Source organism: Molothrus ater, chromosome 18 (genome assembly GCF_012460135.2).
Source record: "Molothrus ater isolate BHLD 08-10-18 breed brown headed cowbird chromosome 18, BPBGC_Mater_1.1, whole genome shotgun sequence".
Classification (NCBI taxonomy): domain Eukaryota; kingdom Metazoa; phylum Chordata; class Aves; order Passeriformes; family Icteridae; genus Molothrus; species Molothrus ater.
Genome location: NC_050495.2, coordinates 7454052 through 7472335, shown reverse-complemented (window position 1 = coordinate 7472335; position 18284 = coordinate 7454052). Strand labels below are relative to the sequence as shown.

Sequence of the window (18284 nt, the reverse complement as noted above, 5' to 3'; positions counted from 1 at the left end):
ATCTGGAACAGCATATAAAGGATGCAAAGCCCTGATCATAGCACTGGGAGCTTCAAGGCATGTGTAAACCAAGGCACTACACACACCTCCAACTCCTTCCTTCCCATGATGTAGGAAGGGACATTCTGGATGGCACAGTAAGGCAAGAAGGTCACACCAAGAAGGTGCCTGGAAGTAAAGGATGCCCATGGGAGAACATCAATTTGACCTGATGCAGAACCAGAGCAGTTGCTCAAAAGAATTTATACCAATGTGAGACAGTGGTGCTATAGAAGAACTTCCAGATACCATTTCAATATAAAGAATTAGTCTGGTTTATCAGTGATTAAGAAGGATTCAGGAAGGTGCTGATGGAGAAATCTAGCCACCCACATAATTTGCTCTGTAAATAAGTAATTTTGTCCATTCAAAACAAATGTTTTGCATTACTGCAATGCAGTACTGTGTGAAGCCCCATATGTAATCTTTCATACCAGTTTATCAATCCTTTCTCCAGAGCTACTTGGAATTAACATACTCTCAAAGGCCTATATTGAACTCCTTAAACAAGTGACTTCATCTTATTCAAATTTGGAGCTGTCATCTCTGCATAACTCAAATACAGACACTGATTTGTGTCTTTGTTAAAGTATCACACACCCAACCAGCCAAGGCCCGCTCAGTGCCATGCCCAGGAGCCAAAAGGGTCTTTATGCCCTTAAGAGCAAATTCACCGGAGAATCATATCAAAAGAGAGGGATGCAAATATCTTCATATGCAAAACTTACGAAAATAATTTTTTTAGTAAGAAGTTTACAATTCAAAGAGCACAATAATCCTGGTCACACACAGGACCTGCTTATATCTCAGGGCTCTACCATCCATAAACAAATTGTGCTTCATCTCTTTCATCAGCTCCTTAATCAATTACAAGCTTGTACTCTGAATGACTTCTGAACATTCCAGATGATTCTTCTGATCAGTCTTACACTACACACATCTAGAGTAATGCTACTTAAATTAAATAATTTTCTCATCTCCATGTATGTATTTTTATACCCACACACATATATATAAACACACACAAAAATACAGTCTCTAAAGTACAAAAATATACCCTGACTCTGGTTTCATTACAGACTTTCAGGAACATCTCTCTGAACATTACAATAGTCTTGCTGAGAAAGTTTTACTGAAAATAAAAGTTCAGAACTGCGCCAAGTGATTTAGTTTGTAGAGGCAGAAAATCCAAAGCTCAAAAATACTTCAAGTTTAGTTAAAACACTTTCTTTTTTGAACACTGAGGAGCTGTGATGCTAAGGATAGATGTGTGGGATCGGACAAAAGGGAAAACTCTGGTATTTCAATCTCCTGCTGTAAGCAGGCGTGGACTTGACTCATCAAAGAGGCAGAGAACACCACTGGAAGTTATGGATTTTCACATTACTGCAGTACAGAGGGAGCACTGAGTTCATGGAGTTTTCACCCCTTAATACAACAGAAAGGATTCTGCCCACCCATTTGTGGGTGGAAGAATCTTAGACACAAAATCTGATGCAGCCCTAAGAAAGCAAGTGTTGCTCATCTGGCTTCTCTCAGGTATAGTCACAGTTGCTCATTCTTAGGCATAAAGGCAAATTAAAAAAAGGTCCCAAAGCCTGGCTGCAACTTAATGAGAGATAGTTTTAAATGTCACTGTGTCCTCTGTGTCTTCTATCAATGTTTGACTTTCAGCTTTCCTTTTATCCAAGAATTTGAAATACACTTTCTCTACTCTCAGGATTTATTTCAGGGACTCCATTTACTCTTCAAACCTCCACTGGAAAAATAAAACCAAAGAAAACCTACTAGCAAAATCCTTTGTTTCACTTCTCACATGCTACTGAAACAACAGTGATTTTAAAAACACCTGAAGAATACAATCTTGTTATTGCTCCAGTCTGTCCTTGGGAAGATCTGAGCAAACCAAATGTATACAGAGCTCCCAGGCCAAGGCACATGAGGTTTGTACTGCATTGTCACCCTGTTTCAACAGCAGAGCCATCACATGAGCTCCTGCCCACACACTCCTGTACATGCCCTGCCCTTTTCCTTCTCCCAAGAACTTCACACAGAGCCACTTCTCCCTGTTTCAGGCCCAGGAGGAAGGTACAACCCTTCCAAGGGCCTCAAACAGCCTGATTCAGGAGGCCATTCCTCTTTTCATGGAGCTTTAGGGTTTGCTTCAGTTTTTCAGCTGCATCAGTTCAGTGGTTCTGTCCCCAGAATGGTCCCAAACATGAGTGCATTACCTTGTTGCACGCTTTGGGAAACCAACAACCAGCAGCAGCAAAGAACAGGATTTTCTGAACCCCAGACAGAGCTGAACCTCCCATCTCACACCACAATATCCACAAATACTTGCAACAAAGGAGAACAAGCAGTGGTGCAGTCTGAAGCAGGAGCTTTTTGGAAGTTTCTCTGCATTACAGCTACAGAATTTTGGTAGCACAGAGGAAATAATTTAGAGCAACTGAGGAACAGAGGCAGGAACATGTAAAGACATAGTAAGAATATGATAAATCCTTTTATTCAGTGAAATGCCTTGTTATTTTAACACTCAAATGCAAGGACAGAACTTCACCAGTAGCCTTGATCCTACTCCTACTGAATCACACCTTAATTTAGTGGCAGAAGTGAACTCCTGGGAAAAGTGTTTGCAATTCAACGTTTGTGAGCAGCCTTGTTATAAACATCCAGTCCATCCAGTTTCAAATGTGATTGTTTAACATGCTTTTTTCTCCATTTTATCTTCCTTAATCAGTATTTCTACATTTGGAAAGACTCCCCCACGAGAGGCAAAGGCGCATTCTCACATCTGAGCTGATGTGCCACACCTGAATTGGGCAGTAATGCCCAAAGAGTTCAAAAATCCACTGTCCTGTAGAGAACTACTGCCTCTGTGGCAGAGCTCACACAAGTGTGTGCCTCCATTCAGTTGTTCCTGTAGTAAGTTCAACATCCCAGTGAGTCCCAAACCCATTCCCTGTGCCCAGCTCTGCTACAGGGGTCACAGCTGCTGCCAAAGGGAATGCTTGGCAGAGCAAGGAGGACTCAATATTGGAGACTGCTACATTTCTTCTCTCCAGGGCAGTAAAGCATATTAGACCTGTTTCAGGCCTGTCATATGTGAGAACCCATGGGTGAAACCCTACAGAGATCCATGCCAAACCTCACATTCCCTTCTCATTGGGTTTTTCTAATATGACTTGACCAATTGCTTGGAAAATGATGATTCTATTGCATGCTGCACCTCCATGAACATTTCTTCCACAAGCTTTCCATCACTGGTACAGCTTCACAGCAGGAATGGCACTAATGCATTAACTGCTTTTTCATCTTGCCAGATCTACAATTTCATACTCTCTCACATCAGTATAATCCTCTAGTGAAATGCTTCAGGAACAAAGTGCTGAGGAAGGCCAGCTTTACTGAGGTCAGTGCCTGAATCTGGAATGCTAATAAAGTATTTTCCTAAGCAAGAATAACAGTGAACTGAAGAACTTTTGGCAAAAGTCACTTTAAGTGACTCCTTTCCCCTTCACAACTTCATGGCCCTCAGGCAAGCCAGCACTTTAGGTTTCAGATCCAGATCAAAGCCGTATGTGATACTGCATGAACACACATTTTAACTGTTCCAGACTTCAAGATCCTACTCAGTTTCATGAACTCTTTACTTACTTCCAAGGCCACTGCAGATACTCAGCACAAACTTCAACAGCCTTCATCTCTCATGAGCGGGAAGGGGAATGGCCAAGGGAGGACTCAGGAACGTGACACCCACCCCCCACATCATGGCCACATTGCTGGTTTTCAGCATCTGGCTCCTCTACCAGTGCTCTCAGGTACGATGCTGCTTTTGTGGCCCAGAACTTCAGGAAGCATGACTATTCCCAGCAAAAGCATGATTAAAAGTTATTCTTCATTCTTTTTAATTACTATTTCACAGCTGTCCTTATCTGAACACAACAGGCCCTCAGTTAATGTGGCAGAAGTCCATTGCAGTATCTCTCCTATCTTTATCTGGATGGATTGTACAGACTTGTCATCTACCTCAAAGTCATTTATTCATTTGGTTTAGTTTTACTTAATTGTGATCACTACAGCTAAAGAACTACTTTCTAGAGGCCTGTAACTGCACAGTAAATTTTTCTGACAACTCATGGCTTAAAACTACCACCTTTCATTAAGCAAAGCATTCTCTAATAAACTACTGTGCTGCCAGATTGAACAGCTATTCTGTGAAAAGACCTCAGAGTGAATCCAGAACCATTACTCCAACAGAAGAGATAAAACACCACATCTCTGTCTAATCCTCAGCTATGACAGACACTGTGAAAATTAAAACCATGACATTTTTTTGTTTTGATATGGAAGAAGAATTTACAAGCTAACTGAAAAGCATGACCTGAAGTGATTAACTACAGCCTTCCACTATCACTCAAGCTTTTCCGCCTATCAAGACTGAAAACCCAGAAGACATGAACACAACTGTACTGCAAGGGTCAAAAGACATGAAATACACCTTTTTTTTCTTACTGCTAGCATTCTGCTCCTTACCTCCAGCTTTTTCCTTTATGTATTAAAAAAACCCAGACAAAACCAAAATCCCTTGGAGCTGCTAACTAGATCTATCTATCTAAAACTCAACAAACCATTGCACATAATTTGACAGGTACAGTAGCTGTGGGTCAGGCAATATGAACAGCACCACAGACAAATCAAATCCCTTCCTAAGACGCCCACAGGAAGCATGACACAAAACAAGTACCCAAACAAACCAACATTCAGCCACCTCCAGCAGGCAGGACTGTGATTCCAGGGAATCCTACAGACAAAGAAATGCTCACTGGAGGACCCAGCTGAAAGGGCTACTTTCCCCTCAAGGGAATCAGCATCCTATTTGCATCATGAAATGATTCAGCCTTCTGTTACTGAGATGGGTGGGTGAAACAGGGTATTAAACCAAGCCGAGAAACTCTAACAGCCCCAGTGCAATGAGCCTAAACAAATTCAGGGATGTATTATCAGTGATGTATTATTGTGGCATTCCCCTATTCTACAGTACTGTTTTAAATTACAAAGGTAGAGGGAGAAAAAAAGAGGATTAAGAAAAAGACACAACCTCATCCTAGTTGGAGAAGCAGCTCTACCCTGCCACCACCTGAATTTATCAGGTTTCCTGAGGCTTACAAGGTAGGAGAAGAAGGTTATCCATGAAAAGCCCCTATGAATTACAGGAGTCTATACGATCTCTTTTTATTTAAATCTAGTCCGCAACAGCTTTGCCCTGGAATACCCAATGACGCTTGAAAGTAAAGAATAGTATTTGAAATATTTTTCCACCAAGTTGTAAGTTCATTGTAACTACTAAGACGACAGCCAAAAAGAACTTTATGTTTAAGATAACATTTAGAGTGAAAGATCACCGTTATTTCTCTGGTATGTCCAACAACAAAATCAAAGAGAAAGCCAGGGAACACTGTATGGGAAAAGCAAACATTGAACAAAAGCACAATAACAAAGCTTTCTCTTTTAAAAGCGCTATTTCTAGCTGTTCATGTCAAAGAGCTCCCCAGATTTATTGAGCAGGACGAGAAGGTCAAAGAACACAATGGCTTGCTTTTTTGGGTGTTTCACCAGTTAACACAACAGAGACAAAAGCAGATTCTCTCTCTGAATGCTCTGCTAGAAAGAGCAGCTCAGCTTTTGCTCTTAGTTCTCAGCTAAAAACGCAAACACAAGTAAACAACCCCTTCCAGCGCTGACAGCTTTCTCCACGCCACCAGGACCCGCACACGCGGCCGCAGAGCCCGAGGGGAAGGACACAAGTTTCGCACTAACCTGTTTGAGTTCCGCAGGCATTTATGCGAGGTGCAGGTCCCGCTGTCCCCGGCACCGAACACCTCCGGCTGCCCGCAGCCCCTGCGCGGACCCAGCCCGCTGCTCCGACAGCCTCCGCAGCCTCCTCCCCCGGCGAAGCTCGCTCCTTTTGTACCCGGACCGGCACCCTCCGCAGCCTCCCTACGGACTGAGCCCATCCAGGGAAAAGCCCCGCTCCGCCGGCAGCACCGGCACCGCCGCGGCTCCGGCAGGGGACGCGTCCGCGTCGCTCTCACATGGCCGAGCCGCCGCTGCCCCGGCGCCGGGAGGCTCCGGCAGGGGGGCGGCACTGACGGGCAGCCGCAGCCGGAGCGGCCACGCCCGGCGCGCCGGGGGAGCGGGGAGAGGGGCAGGGCCGGGCAGCGGGAGAGCCGCGGGAGCAGCCCCGGGAGCAGCCCCGGGAGCAGCCCCGGGAGCAGCCCCGGCCGTGCCCGGCGCCGCCGCGCGGTCCCTCCGGCTGCCGGCGACTGCGCGCCCGGAGCCCCGGGGGTTCCCCCGCTCCCCGGCCCGCCCCCCGGATCTCTCCTGATGGATTACAGAGACAAAGAGGGAAGCCGCCTGTTCCCGGCGTGTCTCAGAGCTGTAACCTGCCGGCTCCGGCGGCACAGAGCCCTTCCCACAGCGCCTGCCCGGAGAGCGCAGCTGCCTCCGGAATTACAGGGCGGTTTGCAAGAAAGCACAAGAAAGGAAACCTTCCCGCTTGCTTACTTTGCTCTTCACTTCGAGATTAATGGCATCCCTAATGCACCAACACCAGAGAATTATGATCGTCCATCACCGTCTCCTCCCTTTTGCATCTTACACAGGTGCGATGAGGCTTAGAGCTAAAAAGTACAACTGGCCTCATTTTTTAAAGCCATTCACCTGCCCACAAACCTGTCCCACATTCATTAACTGATTGCCTGGATAAATTACTCATTACCAAAATGAATGCCAGGTGTGCTATGCCTTGCATCCACCACATTCTGCAACAAAAATTGGGACTTCACAGCATGGTTCAACACGGTTCTCACATCCATCTCTTCCTAGTAAATTGGAAGTACCTAATTTTTAACATCCCTTCTTTGAACAAGGCTGTGAACCTCTATGAAATACCTGGGAAGAAGGAGAGCCTTCCCATACTTCTTATTCTAGGATCTGATCCTTCTTTCTGCTTTTTCCACAAAACTGCATGAAGTGATGTATTAAATATTTTAAGACATCAAGTCCTGAAAGAAAGAGATGTAGGTTGGTAGGTGTAAACCAACCTTAACTAAACATGAAGCATTTTTCCCCCTGGAGCCACAACAGGGCAAGAGGAGAATCTCAGCCAGCCCTGAACCAGAGCCCTGCCCTTCCATGGAAGCTGTCGGCCTGATCTGGGAGGGACTGAGGCCCCCAGTGCTGAAAATCCAGCACTGCTGGCAGACACCAGCCAAGGGGCAGTCAATGGTGGTTCTCCCTTTTCCTACGAGGTTCCTGCAGCAAGCCAAAGCAATAAGTAAATCCGACACTCTAACAGCTGGTGGCTGAACAATGGTAATTAGGGACTGAAAGATACTGGCATCAAATTAGAGACTATCCCTGGCAAACAGGCATAGTCAGAGCCAAGGAGACCAGCTATACACCAGGAAGAAAGGTACAATTGAATTGTCTTTAATTACCAGAATATACACATTTGCACAAAAGGTTCTTTTCATCCCAGCTTCAGGTTCCCTGAAAATTTTAAAACATCCTTCCAGTGTCCCCATGACTAACAGTTAATTTGTATCAATCTTACCAGAGGAACATGAAAAAGTGGCATCTCCCATACAGACATTTAAGAGTGGAAGAAATGTTTCAGACCTATTTAATCCTAATTTCAGCCTTCCTACTACTGCCAGTGTCAGCATTCCAGATGTACTTTAGGGGCAGAGAACAGGGCAGAGCTACTTTACCTAGCTCATCCTAGTTTATTTAGAAATAAATGCTGTAAAGTTTGACAAGGGCAATGGCAGATGTTGCACAAGGTTTAGCTGAAGGGATTTGCTTCACTGGAGGGAAAAGATGTATTCTATCTACAGGGGAATAATTCAGAGGCAACTGTAGTGGCCATTAATAAAATACATAAAGGCCAAAGCAAAAGGAATGAGGTTTGTATGAGTCTCCTGTACTTTTGTACAGTGCTCTCCCACCCCTTTCTCCTTGTCCAACTTTTCTTCAGTTAACAAACTAAAATAGCTCCACTTTTGTTGAGGCCATGCTGGCACAGAAGAGCACCATTCAATTTAGCCATGCACATGGCCATGTGCCAGACCTTTATACCCTGTCAAAGAAAAACCAGTGTAAAGCCTATATCCATAGGGCACTGAAGGAGCTACTCCTGCATGCAAAGCAGCGAAACTGAAAACCTTCTGGATGGACCTGCCAATTCTTACTCACATAAGAAGTCTCTCATGTTGTAAACCCACATGTATTTGTGCAAGCCACGCAAGATTAGTGCTGCTGAATTTTGAAGTCCCACCTGCTGGAGGTCAGGTTGTTATTTAAAAACATGCTTTTCCTCTAAAATATAAAATAGATGCTTGGAAGCCTTCTGGTTGTAAAGTAAATTTTGAAAATGTTTTGACTCAAAGCTAAAAGATTTTTTAAGGGAAATTACATCTCAAGTTCTCTTAGCCTCTTGTAATATTTTACTAGCTCATACAATTCTGAATGCTGAGATTTGGCAAAGTGAAGTCAAAGAACTAATTACCTAAAAAAGAGTTATGGATTAGATCCCTAAGGTTATACTGAACTTCCAGATTCTGGCAACAAACACTCTATCCATTAGTACCAGACTGCTGACTACATCACAACCTTCCCCTCTTTTTTTTAAATGAACCTTAAATTCTTAATCTGTCACTTTTTTTTTCCCTAGCTGCAAAAGTAGGGTGAAAACCTTCTTTTTTCTTGCTGAGAAATTAAAAATTTATAAATAGGAAGGGATTTAATTCTTTGGAAGGTAGAATAGTATAGTATCTCAGCCAGGCTCTCTTTTCTTATTTTCTCCCATTACCCTTAAAAAATTCCCCATCACTAGTGCTGCTCTATAGATTGATCTGCTCTCAGAGGCAGTAAAAAGGAAATGGTTTACAGCTCTGCCTGGGATCATAACATATGGCTTCAGTGATATGTAACTTCCATAAAGCCAACAGAGCAAGAAGGCACAAGATGAATCAAGAATCCCAGCTAACCATATAGGCAAAAGCAGCACCATCACCCATGGCAATTCTCCGAATTAGAGAGCCTGTATCATACAGGGGCTGCCATGCCAAGGGTATTTTATTGTCCTTCTGTGAATTTCATGCAGCAAATAAACAAGGTAAGCGGGAGAACTAAAGCACAGCACGCTGGGATGTGTCAGAGTGCCCTACAGTCGTGATTTTAATCCACACAAATGCAAACAGAACATTCTATCTCTGAGATACATTTTGAAATCTTTTCCTGTTAGTGTTATCGTCATTTTTAAATGTATTTGAAAAGTTACAGGAGCCCTTTCAAAGCATCTGTACTTGCTCCAAAATGGTTGCATGACTGTAGTAGGACACATCCACCCAGGTATTTCTAACGTTGCCATGAACATAGTTTTGACAATCTTCTTGCTCCCATACTGCAAGTTTAGAAATGGAGACAAAGCCAGGTTGACTCAATAGGGAGCTGTTGTATAAATGGAGGATAATTTTAGGTGTCTTCTTTATTTAAGAAGCCAGTATTAAAAAGAGGTCTAAAGAATCACAAGGCTGAAGAACTATACAGCAAAGCAGACAATTTCTACAGGCTGACACCACCAGGCATTTCAGTAGATTCAGGGGATTTTTAATTTGTATACCAACACAGCTTCCATCTTGCTACATCTAGTATCAGTCAACTCCATTTCATTTAAGTTGTCATATGACAGGATGAGAACAAGGACAGTCTGGTGACAGCACTGCTTACATTAGAAACAAAGGACAGAGGAAGGTACATGTCACTGCATATAGGTCACATCTGAATGAATGACCTGTGTTTCCTCCCAGTAGCTTCATTCAGGTAAGAATTAACTACATTTTAAAGGGATAAAAAAACCTACTCTGGGTTATGAAAAAAAAAATTAATTACAATGACATTTATAACAGAACAACAACCGCAAGGAAAACAGATCAAGTTAAGGTTAGAACTGTGACCATAATTTCATGCTGTAGTTATTGGAAGGGAAAGCAAAGACTCAAATGCAGGAAAGAAATACCCAGTATTAACCATTTTTCATTTCTTAGATTCTGGTTTGGGTTGTGGATCTTCCAGACAATTTGTGCTGTATTTCATGCTGCATATTACAAACTCTTGCTCAGAAGGTACCAGTTTAAGGCGTCATTCTCTCATCCAGAAGGCAAAAATGTGGTTTGCCATGATGTACCGGACTGATAACTGTCTGCCCAATCTACCCATTTTCATGGTAATTACTGTCCTCTTCAAACCAAAACCTGAAGCTGTTTTGCAGTCCCTTCTGAAGAGAGAATCAAGGTCTTTGTGTATGAAATTTATTCCAGAGCAGGTTTCTCGTATTTTAAATAGTTACATATGAAAATAAGACTGCAAAAAGGAAGAAAAGCTAATCGGATGGGTTAGAAACACAGACACTACAGTTCTTTGCAATCTTTAACTACAGTATTCTAAAAATGCCCTGTGCCAGCATTTTAGATTAAGTCCTAAAAATGAACTCTGATGGTATTCCACAGCATTTCCCAGTCACCACAATTACAGATAAAAAATATTCTCTCCAGTTAGTAATTTAGTAGCTTAAAAAAGAAGCAGTTGTTGGGGTTATGTTTGGTTTTTGTTTGGTTGGTTTGTGTTTTGTTTTGGTTTTTTTTTATAATACCTAAATAAATAGTAAACTGTGACATACATTTAAATCAAAGGCTTTAATTACAGTTGGCACACAGCCTCAGGCTGCCCATGGCCATCTTTGGCCATTCTGTTTTCAGTCACACTGATGACTTCAGTGAATCACTCCACATTTGTGACAAAGCAAGCAGGAACATAATTTGAACCATTAACAAGATGGCCTAAACTAGCAAAAGACTCAGTAATTTATCAATGTCATCATAACCCAACATCCATTCTGGGCTCTTTCAGCCTTAGTTCACAACAGCATACAGACACTGCAGACACCTGAAAGGGAACTGTACAAAATTTTTGAGTTTAAAAGCGAGGTTGAACCCTGCAGGTCCAAAGCCCAAAAGGCTCAGGGGAAGAGGAAATTGCCAGGTTGGCTGCTTGGTGGTTTTAAAGTTTCTGCAAAACCTTTCTGCAGCCACATGTGGCTGTGTGAGGGAAGAGGCTCACAAAGGCTGACCAGCTCCCGGGCAACGCCTCGCAGGGATGAAACTGCCTCGCTGCACCCCTACGGATCAAGGCCTGTATTAGGAACAAAATCTTTTCATTAAATTGGGAGATACAGTACAAAAAGATTTTGTGATGGTTTAAAATCTTTCTTCCTGAACAACCCAACTAAACTAATACAGTCATATGCTTGGGAACTAAAATGTAGGACAACTAAAAATCTTAAAAAGTCAGGACAATTAATCATGTTCTGCTGCCTGAACTGAGAAACAAACAAGCAGCAGGACATGAAAAATAAATCACAACTTTAATGTAAGATGATTCATGTTAATTATCAAGAAGCAAATGTGGTAAATGGGACTAGAAAGTTGTTTTTTAAAAAAATCCTGTTAAACCTGATACTACTCTTTAATGTTTACATTTTAATGTTCCTGTTTTAAGACTTTTATAATAATTACTATTACTTGCTGTTATACTTGCTGATGTTGTAACACTCAGAGGCATCATGCAAAGAAAAGCCTAGATGCCTGCTTACATAATGAGAACGCAGTACAATCAGAATTTAATTTTAATGTATTTCTCTTATATGTTCTCCTAGAAGAAAACATAATTCTATTAGTAAAGCAATGTAAAATCATGGAAAATTACTATGGAACAGTGAATTTCTCATTCAATTTAAATATTTTGAATTAAAACCTGGCACAGCTCTAGGCCAGAAAGGCTAACAGTTGTGAACAGTCATTCCTTCACAAGTCTTGTCAAACAAAGTAAGAAAGTCCTTGCTTTTCAGTTGCTTCCAAAACCTCATTCAATAAAAATTTACACTAAACAAAAGGAGTTGCAACCATCAAGGCAAATGAAACTGCAACAATATTTGAGATGCTTAGGGCAAACATGGCCATTGCCTTGCACTATTACCATCATTACTATAAAGCAGTTGCTGTCCTGCAGACAAACATTAGATGGCACTTTGGAATTCAGCAGTTCCCACAGAGAGTTGCACAGCACATACTTAACAGATGAAGTGTGAGATGTGAATGTGAGGTACTTTTGATGACAGAGAGAAAAATGACATTTCTGCAAAGGTGTGATTTTTGGAGCTGGAAGTATATTTTCAACCTGCACATGTAAAGCTATAAAATGGTATGTAATTAAGTTTTGAAAAAAACTCAAATCTTACAAAGAATAAAGTCATTCTTCCTTCAGACAGAGGCTCAGTTTCTCAGTTGCTGGGTTCCCTTTTTATTTTTCATTGAATCATTTGGAATCTACTTTTTAAACTAGACTTGCTGACAAAGTTTTATACAAATACTTCTCAGATAACACATCAGATTTTGAGTGGATTCAGCTGCGTGCCAGCAGTTCTGAGCCCCAAATAACTCTCCTAAGTGGGGTTTAAGTAGTTTGCTTATCAAATAAATCCCTTCTGGAAAGAATTGCACAGCTTCTGATTCAGCTGGTCAAAGCTTCTTAACTGTTGCTGAAACTGATACTATTATTCCCATTCCCTTGTATCTGTGTTTTTACCATCTAAGGCCTTAAATGAAGACTGAAGTATAATCACAAGGGTGAGACAATTCAAGAAACAGAACAAGGAAATGTTAATTCTTGCTGGAATACCACTTGAGTCCATTTTCAGAGCCTCCCATAAGACATATACCAAGATGCCTGTTGCACAAACCTTTTTTTTTTTCCTTTTTTTTTTTGGGGGGGGGGGCTTCTGCTAGGGAATTCCTCCTGCAATACATGAAGCAGGTTGTAGGATTTCCTTAGGAATTTGGGTCATCCCAGCAGAAAGGCAAACAATAGGAGCTCCTCAGTGGTGCCACATGCCACACTGTCACTCTGTGAAGTCTCTAGCTGACACCTGCAGTGGCTCCAGGAGAGCTCCTGCTCTGGCAGCAGCCCTGCCCCAGGCCAGCTGCAGGGCTCTGGGCCAAGGAGCACCAGCTCCTGCTTCAGCTTCCACTCTTGTTCAGCCAAAGGCCTGGCTCTCACTCTAAACCAGGAGCTGATGCTCTCACAGACATGGGACAACACATCCATACAAAAGATGTTCAAAGTTCCATACCGGCAAGCTAAATGCAATTATTTAATGTCCAGCACAGCAGAAGCCAGGGACAGGGGCATATGGGAACACATCTCCCTGCAAAGTAGCTGAGTAATGGCTCCTGGTGCAGTTCCTAACTGCTGGGATCCCTAGGTAATGTAAGTACCTCTCAGCTCACACTCAATTCTGACCTAAGAACTCATTCTCCCATGGGAATCATATTCCCAAATCTCCCTCCTCCTTCCCCCTGGAGCCTTTGAATAGTTCCACATATGCAGAAGCTGAAACCTGACCCAGATCACTCCTAGAAGCTCAGTAACTCACACTGAGTGAGCAGGCTCAGGCTGAGGGAGGAGTGAGTGCCCCTGTAACTGCCAGGAACCTGCAGGCCAAGGAACAGGAGCCAAATCACAGAGTGAGAGGAGCTGGGCAGGGCCAGCAGCAGCCACAGATGGGGTGGGAGGTGACTGACACCAAACCATGCTGTACCCCAAAGCAGAATGTATATTTCTATGGGTTCCACTGGGTCTATAAAGGAATAAGGATTATCCTTGCAAGTTCTTTCAACATTTTGCTACCTATCACTACTGGCAGAAGGAGAACATCCATGGGTTAACTACCAGTGAGTTTTTTCCTTGGTATTTGGCAATGTAGCAGGAAATAGTACTGTAACACCAGGGAGCTGTCATGAACTGACAACATTGTTGTCTGTACCTGACCTTACCTGTAAGGCAAAAAAAAAGGAATTTTCCATGCTGTCAGTCCCTTAATGTGAGCACAAATATGTTATGTAACACAGGAAGCCAAGAGGCACTGCAAATTCAAACTAATTACATGAAACTTTACATGCAATGGTGGAACTGCATTCTGTATGAGATGCAGAACAGAGAAAAGGCAAGGTGAAGATTCAGGGAAGCTCAGAACCCATTTTTGCTTCTTTTCTGGATATGTTTAAACATACATACAATATTAAAGCAACCATTATATACAATATTAATGCACCCAGTGTTCTTACTATCAAAGCACTGGAAACAGTCTCTATATTCTAGCAGCCTGTACTACATCAGTGTGGAGCAGAGAATCTTAAATAAAAGTAATGAAATACAGACAGAAGTGCTATTGTTGCCTAGGCTGACTCAGAAAGGTTAACTTGATGGTATTTTCTTAGAAAAGCAATTTGACCTAGTCTTCTTGTATTTTTTTTTAATTCTCACCATGTGTTCTGGTGTGCTTTAGAGTTCACCTTTTATTTGAAAATAACCCTCAATTCACTAAATGTCAAAACTTCTGTTTTGGCAGAAGTCACAGGTACCTCAGATAAACAAAAAGACTATTGGTACTTAATTATGACTTAAAAATACTTGCCTGAAAAAGAAAAAAACGTCAAATGTGGTTGTTTGTTTTCAAGCAGGTGTTATTTCTCTGGAACATAAGCTGATATATAAATGATCCAAACTGTAACTATCAAAATATTCTGTAGTTTTTTTCCATAAGCTAATTTACCTTGAACAGCTATAACAATATTTGCAAAGTGAAGGAAAAAAAAATTATTAATTTGGCTCACTTTTTTATATATGAACATCCCAACAAACCCACCACCAGGAACCTAAAAGAATCACAGTTATAGTCAAATGTAGTAACTTTTTAATTATTGGATGATTCTGTGAGTGTGAAGACTTCTCAGATCAACCCGTGTTACTTCTCACAGGCACATCAGAGTCAATATATCTGACAAATAAAACCCTGCACCAGCAGCATGTAAAGGGCTGATTTCTGCTATTTGTACCATGTGAGATTTAGCAATTCCCACAGCTTTCCTACCTGTACGAAGGAAGATAATGCCTTTTTCTGACTTAGAAGACCCCTCTCAAATCCCTGTAGGGCACTACAGAATCTCTGAAGTCCAAGTATTGTTACAGTGCTTTTGCTGGCAACAGGGGTTTATTGAATGCTGTACTTTATTTTGGTTATGCAACATTAACAGGAATGGAAGTTGTCACCACATACTGATGGGAAACAATCTTTGAATGCAAACCTTGTTCAGCTCCCCAGATGATCAGATTTGAAAGAGCTGCTCTGAAGCCCATGGAGCCATGCCAGTTTAAACCAAGGCAGGATATAGCCTTGTGTTTAGTAAGTATCACATGTCTAATGTTTTAATAAAAGTGATATACATACATATATATATAAAATAATATTCTTCATTAGTAGTAAGTTATGTTTTGTGGTGGTAATACTGCATCTCTGTGTCAGCCTATCACAGCCCATAGCCCACATGGGCACGTCTGTATCTCCCTCCTGCCCAACTTCAGCTCCCACTGTGAACAGCAGCAGAAGGCTGACTTGGAAACCAGGTAGTTTAAACTACTGTTCATACATGAAGAGCAGTAAGATTTCTCAGGCTTGTAAAAAACCTTATTGGCTAGACACTTGAGCATGTAGAAGACATGTGATGGGTGCTACTCACCAGTGACTTATTGGACTGTGCTTATCCTGGAAAACTGATCAAAAGGCAAAGACTGCCAAGACTTCCATGGCCTGAAATACTGCAATAACCAATGTACATGATTTACCTCAAAAGTCAGAGAAGCAAACACAAATACACATCAACAGACCACTCTTCTGTCTCTAGTACAACCAGAGTTTCCTTTCCAAAACCCAACAGCAATGATCAGCTATGTGGCTCCCACCACTCAAGGCCAGAGACAGTCAAAAACATTGTTAAAACCTGCAGAGAGTTCAAGGAGATTTTATTACCCTGATAAAAGATCTGTGGCCAAAGTTTCATTAAATGTTACATTTTCCAGACTAATGCCAAGGTTTCCACTGTGTAACTAATGACCTTTTGTCCAGAGGGTTCTTAGTCTGAAAGAGCACTTTATCTGACCCTTCAGAATCTGCAGGAACACATGTACAAAGCTGCTATCTTCCCAAAGTTCTCGAGCTGAAACACCCTAATTCATGTCACTGGCTGCACACTCAGCAACAAACTCTAATTTGCAGCTACAGTGGAAGCCTGGGGAAGCTGCAAAGAGCAGAAGTTACATTTACCCATCATTCAAGCACATTAAGCACAAAAAGCACTTTTGTCCCCATTCACCAGAGCCTGTGTGGGTTAAAGGGGACTGTCCCTATGGCAGGAGCTGCTCACAGCCTCCTGCAGGAACACAGATGGGTACAAAGCTCTGCAGAGCCTGGAGGTTTGGCAGGCACTGCCAAACGCCTTGGTCACCACCTGAGTAAAAGACTCTCACTAATATTAATGGGAGACATTTCAACAACACTTAGAATCTCTCATTGAGAGGACAGTGTTTGCCAGAAACCCCTCCTCTGAGAAAGCTTCCTCTTAAAGAATAATCTCAGCCATTTCTAACTAATATCTGAACAAACCATTCATGATTTCTTTAGATTGTTCAAGTAATCAACCTCTCCCATGAAAAGGTAATTTTTAAGGTTTAAGGTAATTTTTATTAAAAAATATCCACACTTATCACAAAATCAAGAAGCCTATGCATGCACTTTTTGGCAATTACAGCACATCCCTGACCTCATTTGCAGATCTGGTATTTCTCTTTAAGAAGAAAAGACAAGACACAACGGCATAGACACTCACAGAAAAAGTCAGCAAGTGCACCAGAATTCATATGTTCCATTCCAGTATTTGAAATTCACACTGAACAGGCAGAACTCACCAGCAAGTGGCTAACTGGGCTGTCTAGGACAAGGAGTTATTGTTATGGAACGAGTTTAAAGCTGCTATTAAAAAAAAAAATTAAAATGAAAATAAGAGTTCCAGGATTCATTAATTAGAATCAATATTTTCATAAGACCTTGATTTTGTCTTTTGAGAACTTCAGAACACTGTTACACTCCTGGCACACTGCCCACATATATAGTACTTTTCCATGTCTAAAATTAAAAGGGAAAAAAAAGGCTTAATTTTCTGTTCTAAGAAGGGAGTAAGAGTGGCATTGTATATTCAACAAGAAGTTGTGAGAGAGACTCTTTACAAAGCCCTGACTATACACTTCCCTAACAAATCCCTTTGGCAGATTCCACTTTGACAAACAAACAACATGGAAAACTGATGTCTGGTTGTGAAGATCATTAAAGATTATTTGTCACTCTCATAAACTAGAGCTAACCCTCTTTTTTTTTTTGTCCAAATCATACACAGAATAACTAGATTATGTATAATCACCACAAAAAGCTGCTGCTTGAGTTACTTTGCAATATTCCTTATAACAAGCAGTTGACTGGGGTGATGTGCAGCACTCAGCCAGTGCTCACTGGAACAGCCTCAGAGGGGTGGATTTCACTGCAGGGCGTGAGCAATCCCCACAGACAGCAGAGCACAGCCTTCTGCTTTGTGTACTCTGCACAATGAAATGCAACACAGAACACCAGAGATGGAAATATTATATATTCTGCATAAGACTGAAGGTACAGCTTTCATCCTTCAGTCAAGCACTTTTTAATTCTAGTTGTGTCTATTCACACAACTAACCTTACATTGATTCTTAATTGTGCATATTTAGCTATTTAACAATTTTATTTCATATACAAGGTACTCTAAAATCCTCAGTGCTACTCATCAATTAATTAAAGCTCCCCTCACCCAGTGGCAGGGAGCTGGGCATATGCAGATTCAGCCTAGGGTCACTTAGAGGGGCTGTTTCTCCATAAGAGTCACGTAGACCCCAGTAACTTAAAACTCTTTTATTAGGTTTTCTTGGAAGTGGTTAGACCTTAAGCCATTACACTGCAGAAAACTCATGCTTCATCAGTTTTGTGGATAAGGAATTTCATTCTGAAGCTATTAATCAGGCACTTTGCACAAAGTCATTCAGAAAAAGTGAAGGTGAACTTGTCCTTTTCCTATAAAAAATACGTAAGCACATCTCCCCTCTCCCAGCCCAGCTGCTCATCAGAGGATAACCCCCTACAGCTCCTACCAGACATGGTCAGATTTTTACCTTGACCAGTGCAGGCCGCTCCTTTCACATGAAAT

The 18284-nt window shown here is 41.8% G+C and overlaps 1 protein-coding gene across 8 annotated transcripts in view; it reads right to left on the bottom strand.

Moving 5' to 3' along the window:
• The window catches only part of ARVCF (ARVCF delta catenin family member), a 246679-nt gene that overhangs the window by 131880 nt on the left and 96515 nt on the right, over positions 1 to 18284 (bottom strand). The window contains exon 1 of one of the 8 annotated variants that reach the window (XM_036393097.2): positions 5863 to 6107. The exons of the other annotated variants lie outside the window; for them this stretch is intronic. Within the exon in view, the coding sequence (XP_036248990.1) occupies positions 5863 to 5883 (21 nt within the window). The 5' untranslated portion in view covers positions 5884 to 6107. Of the gene's footprint in view, positions 1 to 5862; positions 6108 to 18284 lie in introns of those variants that run through there. 8 annotated transcript variants of the gene reach the window in all.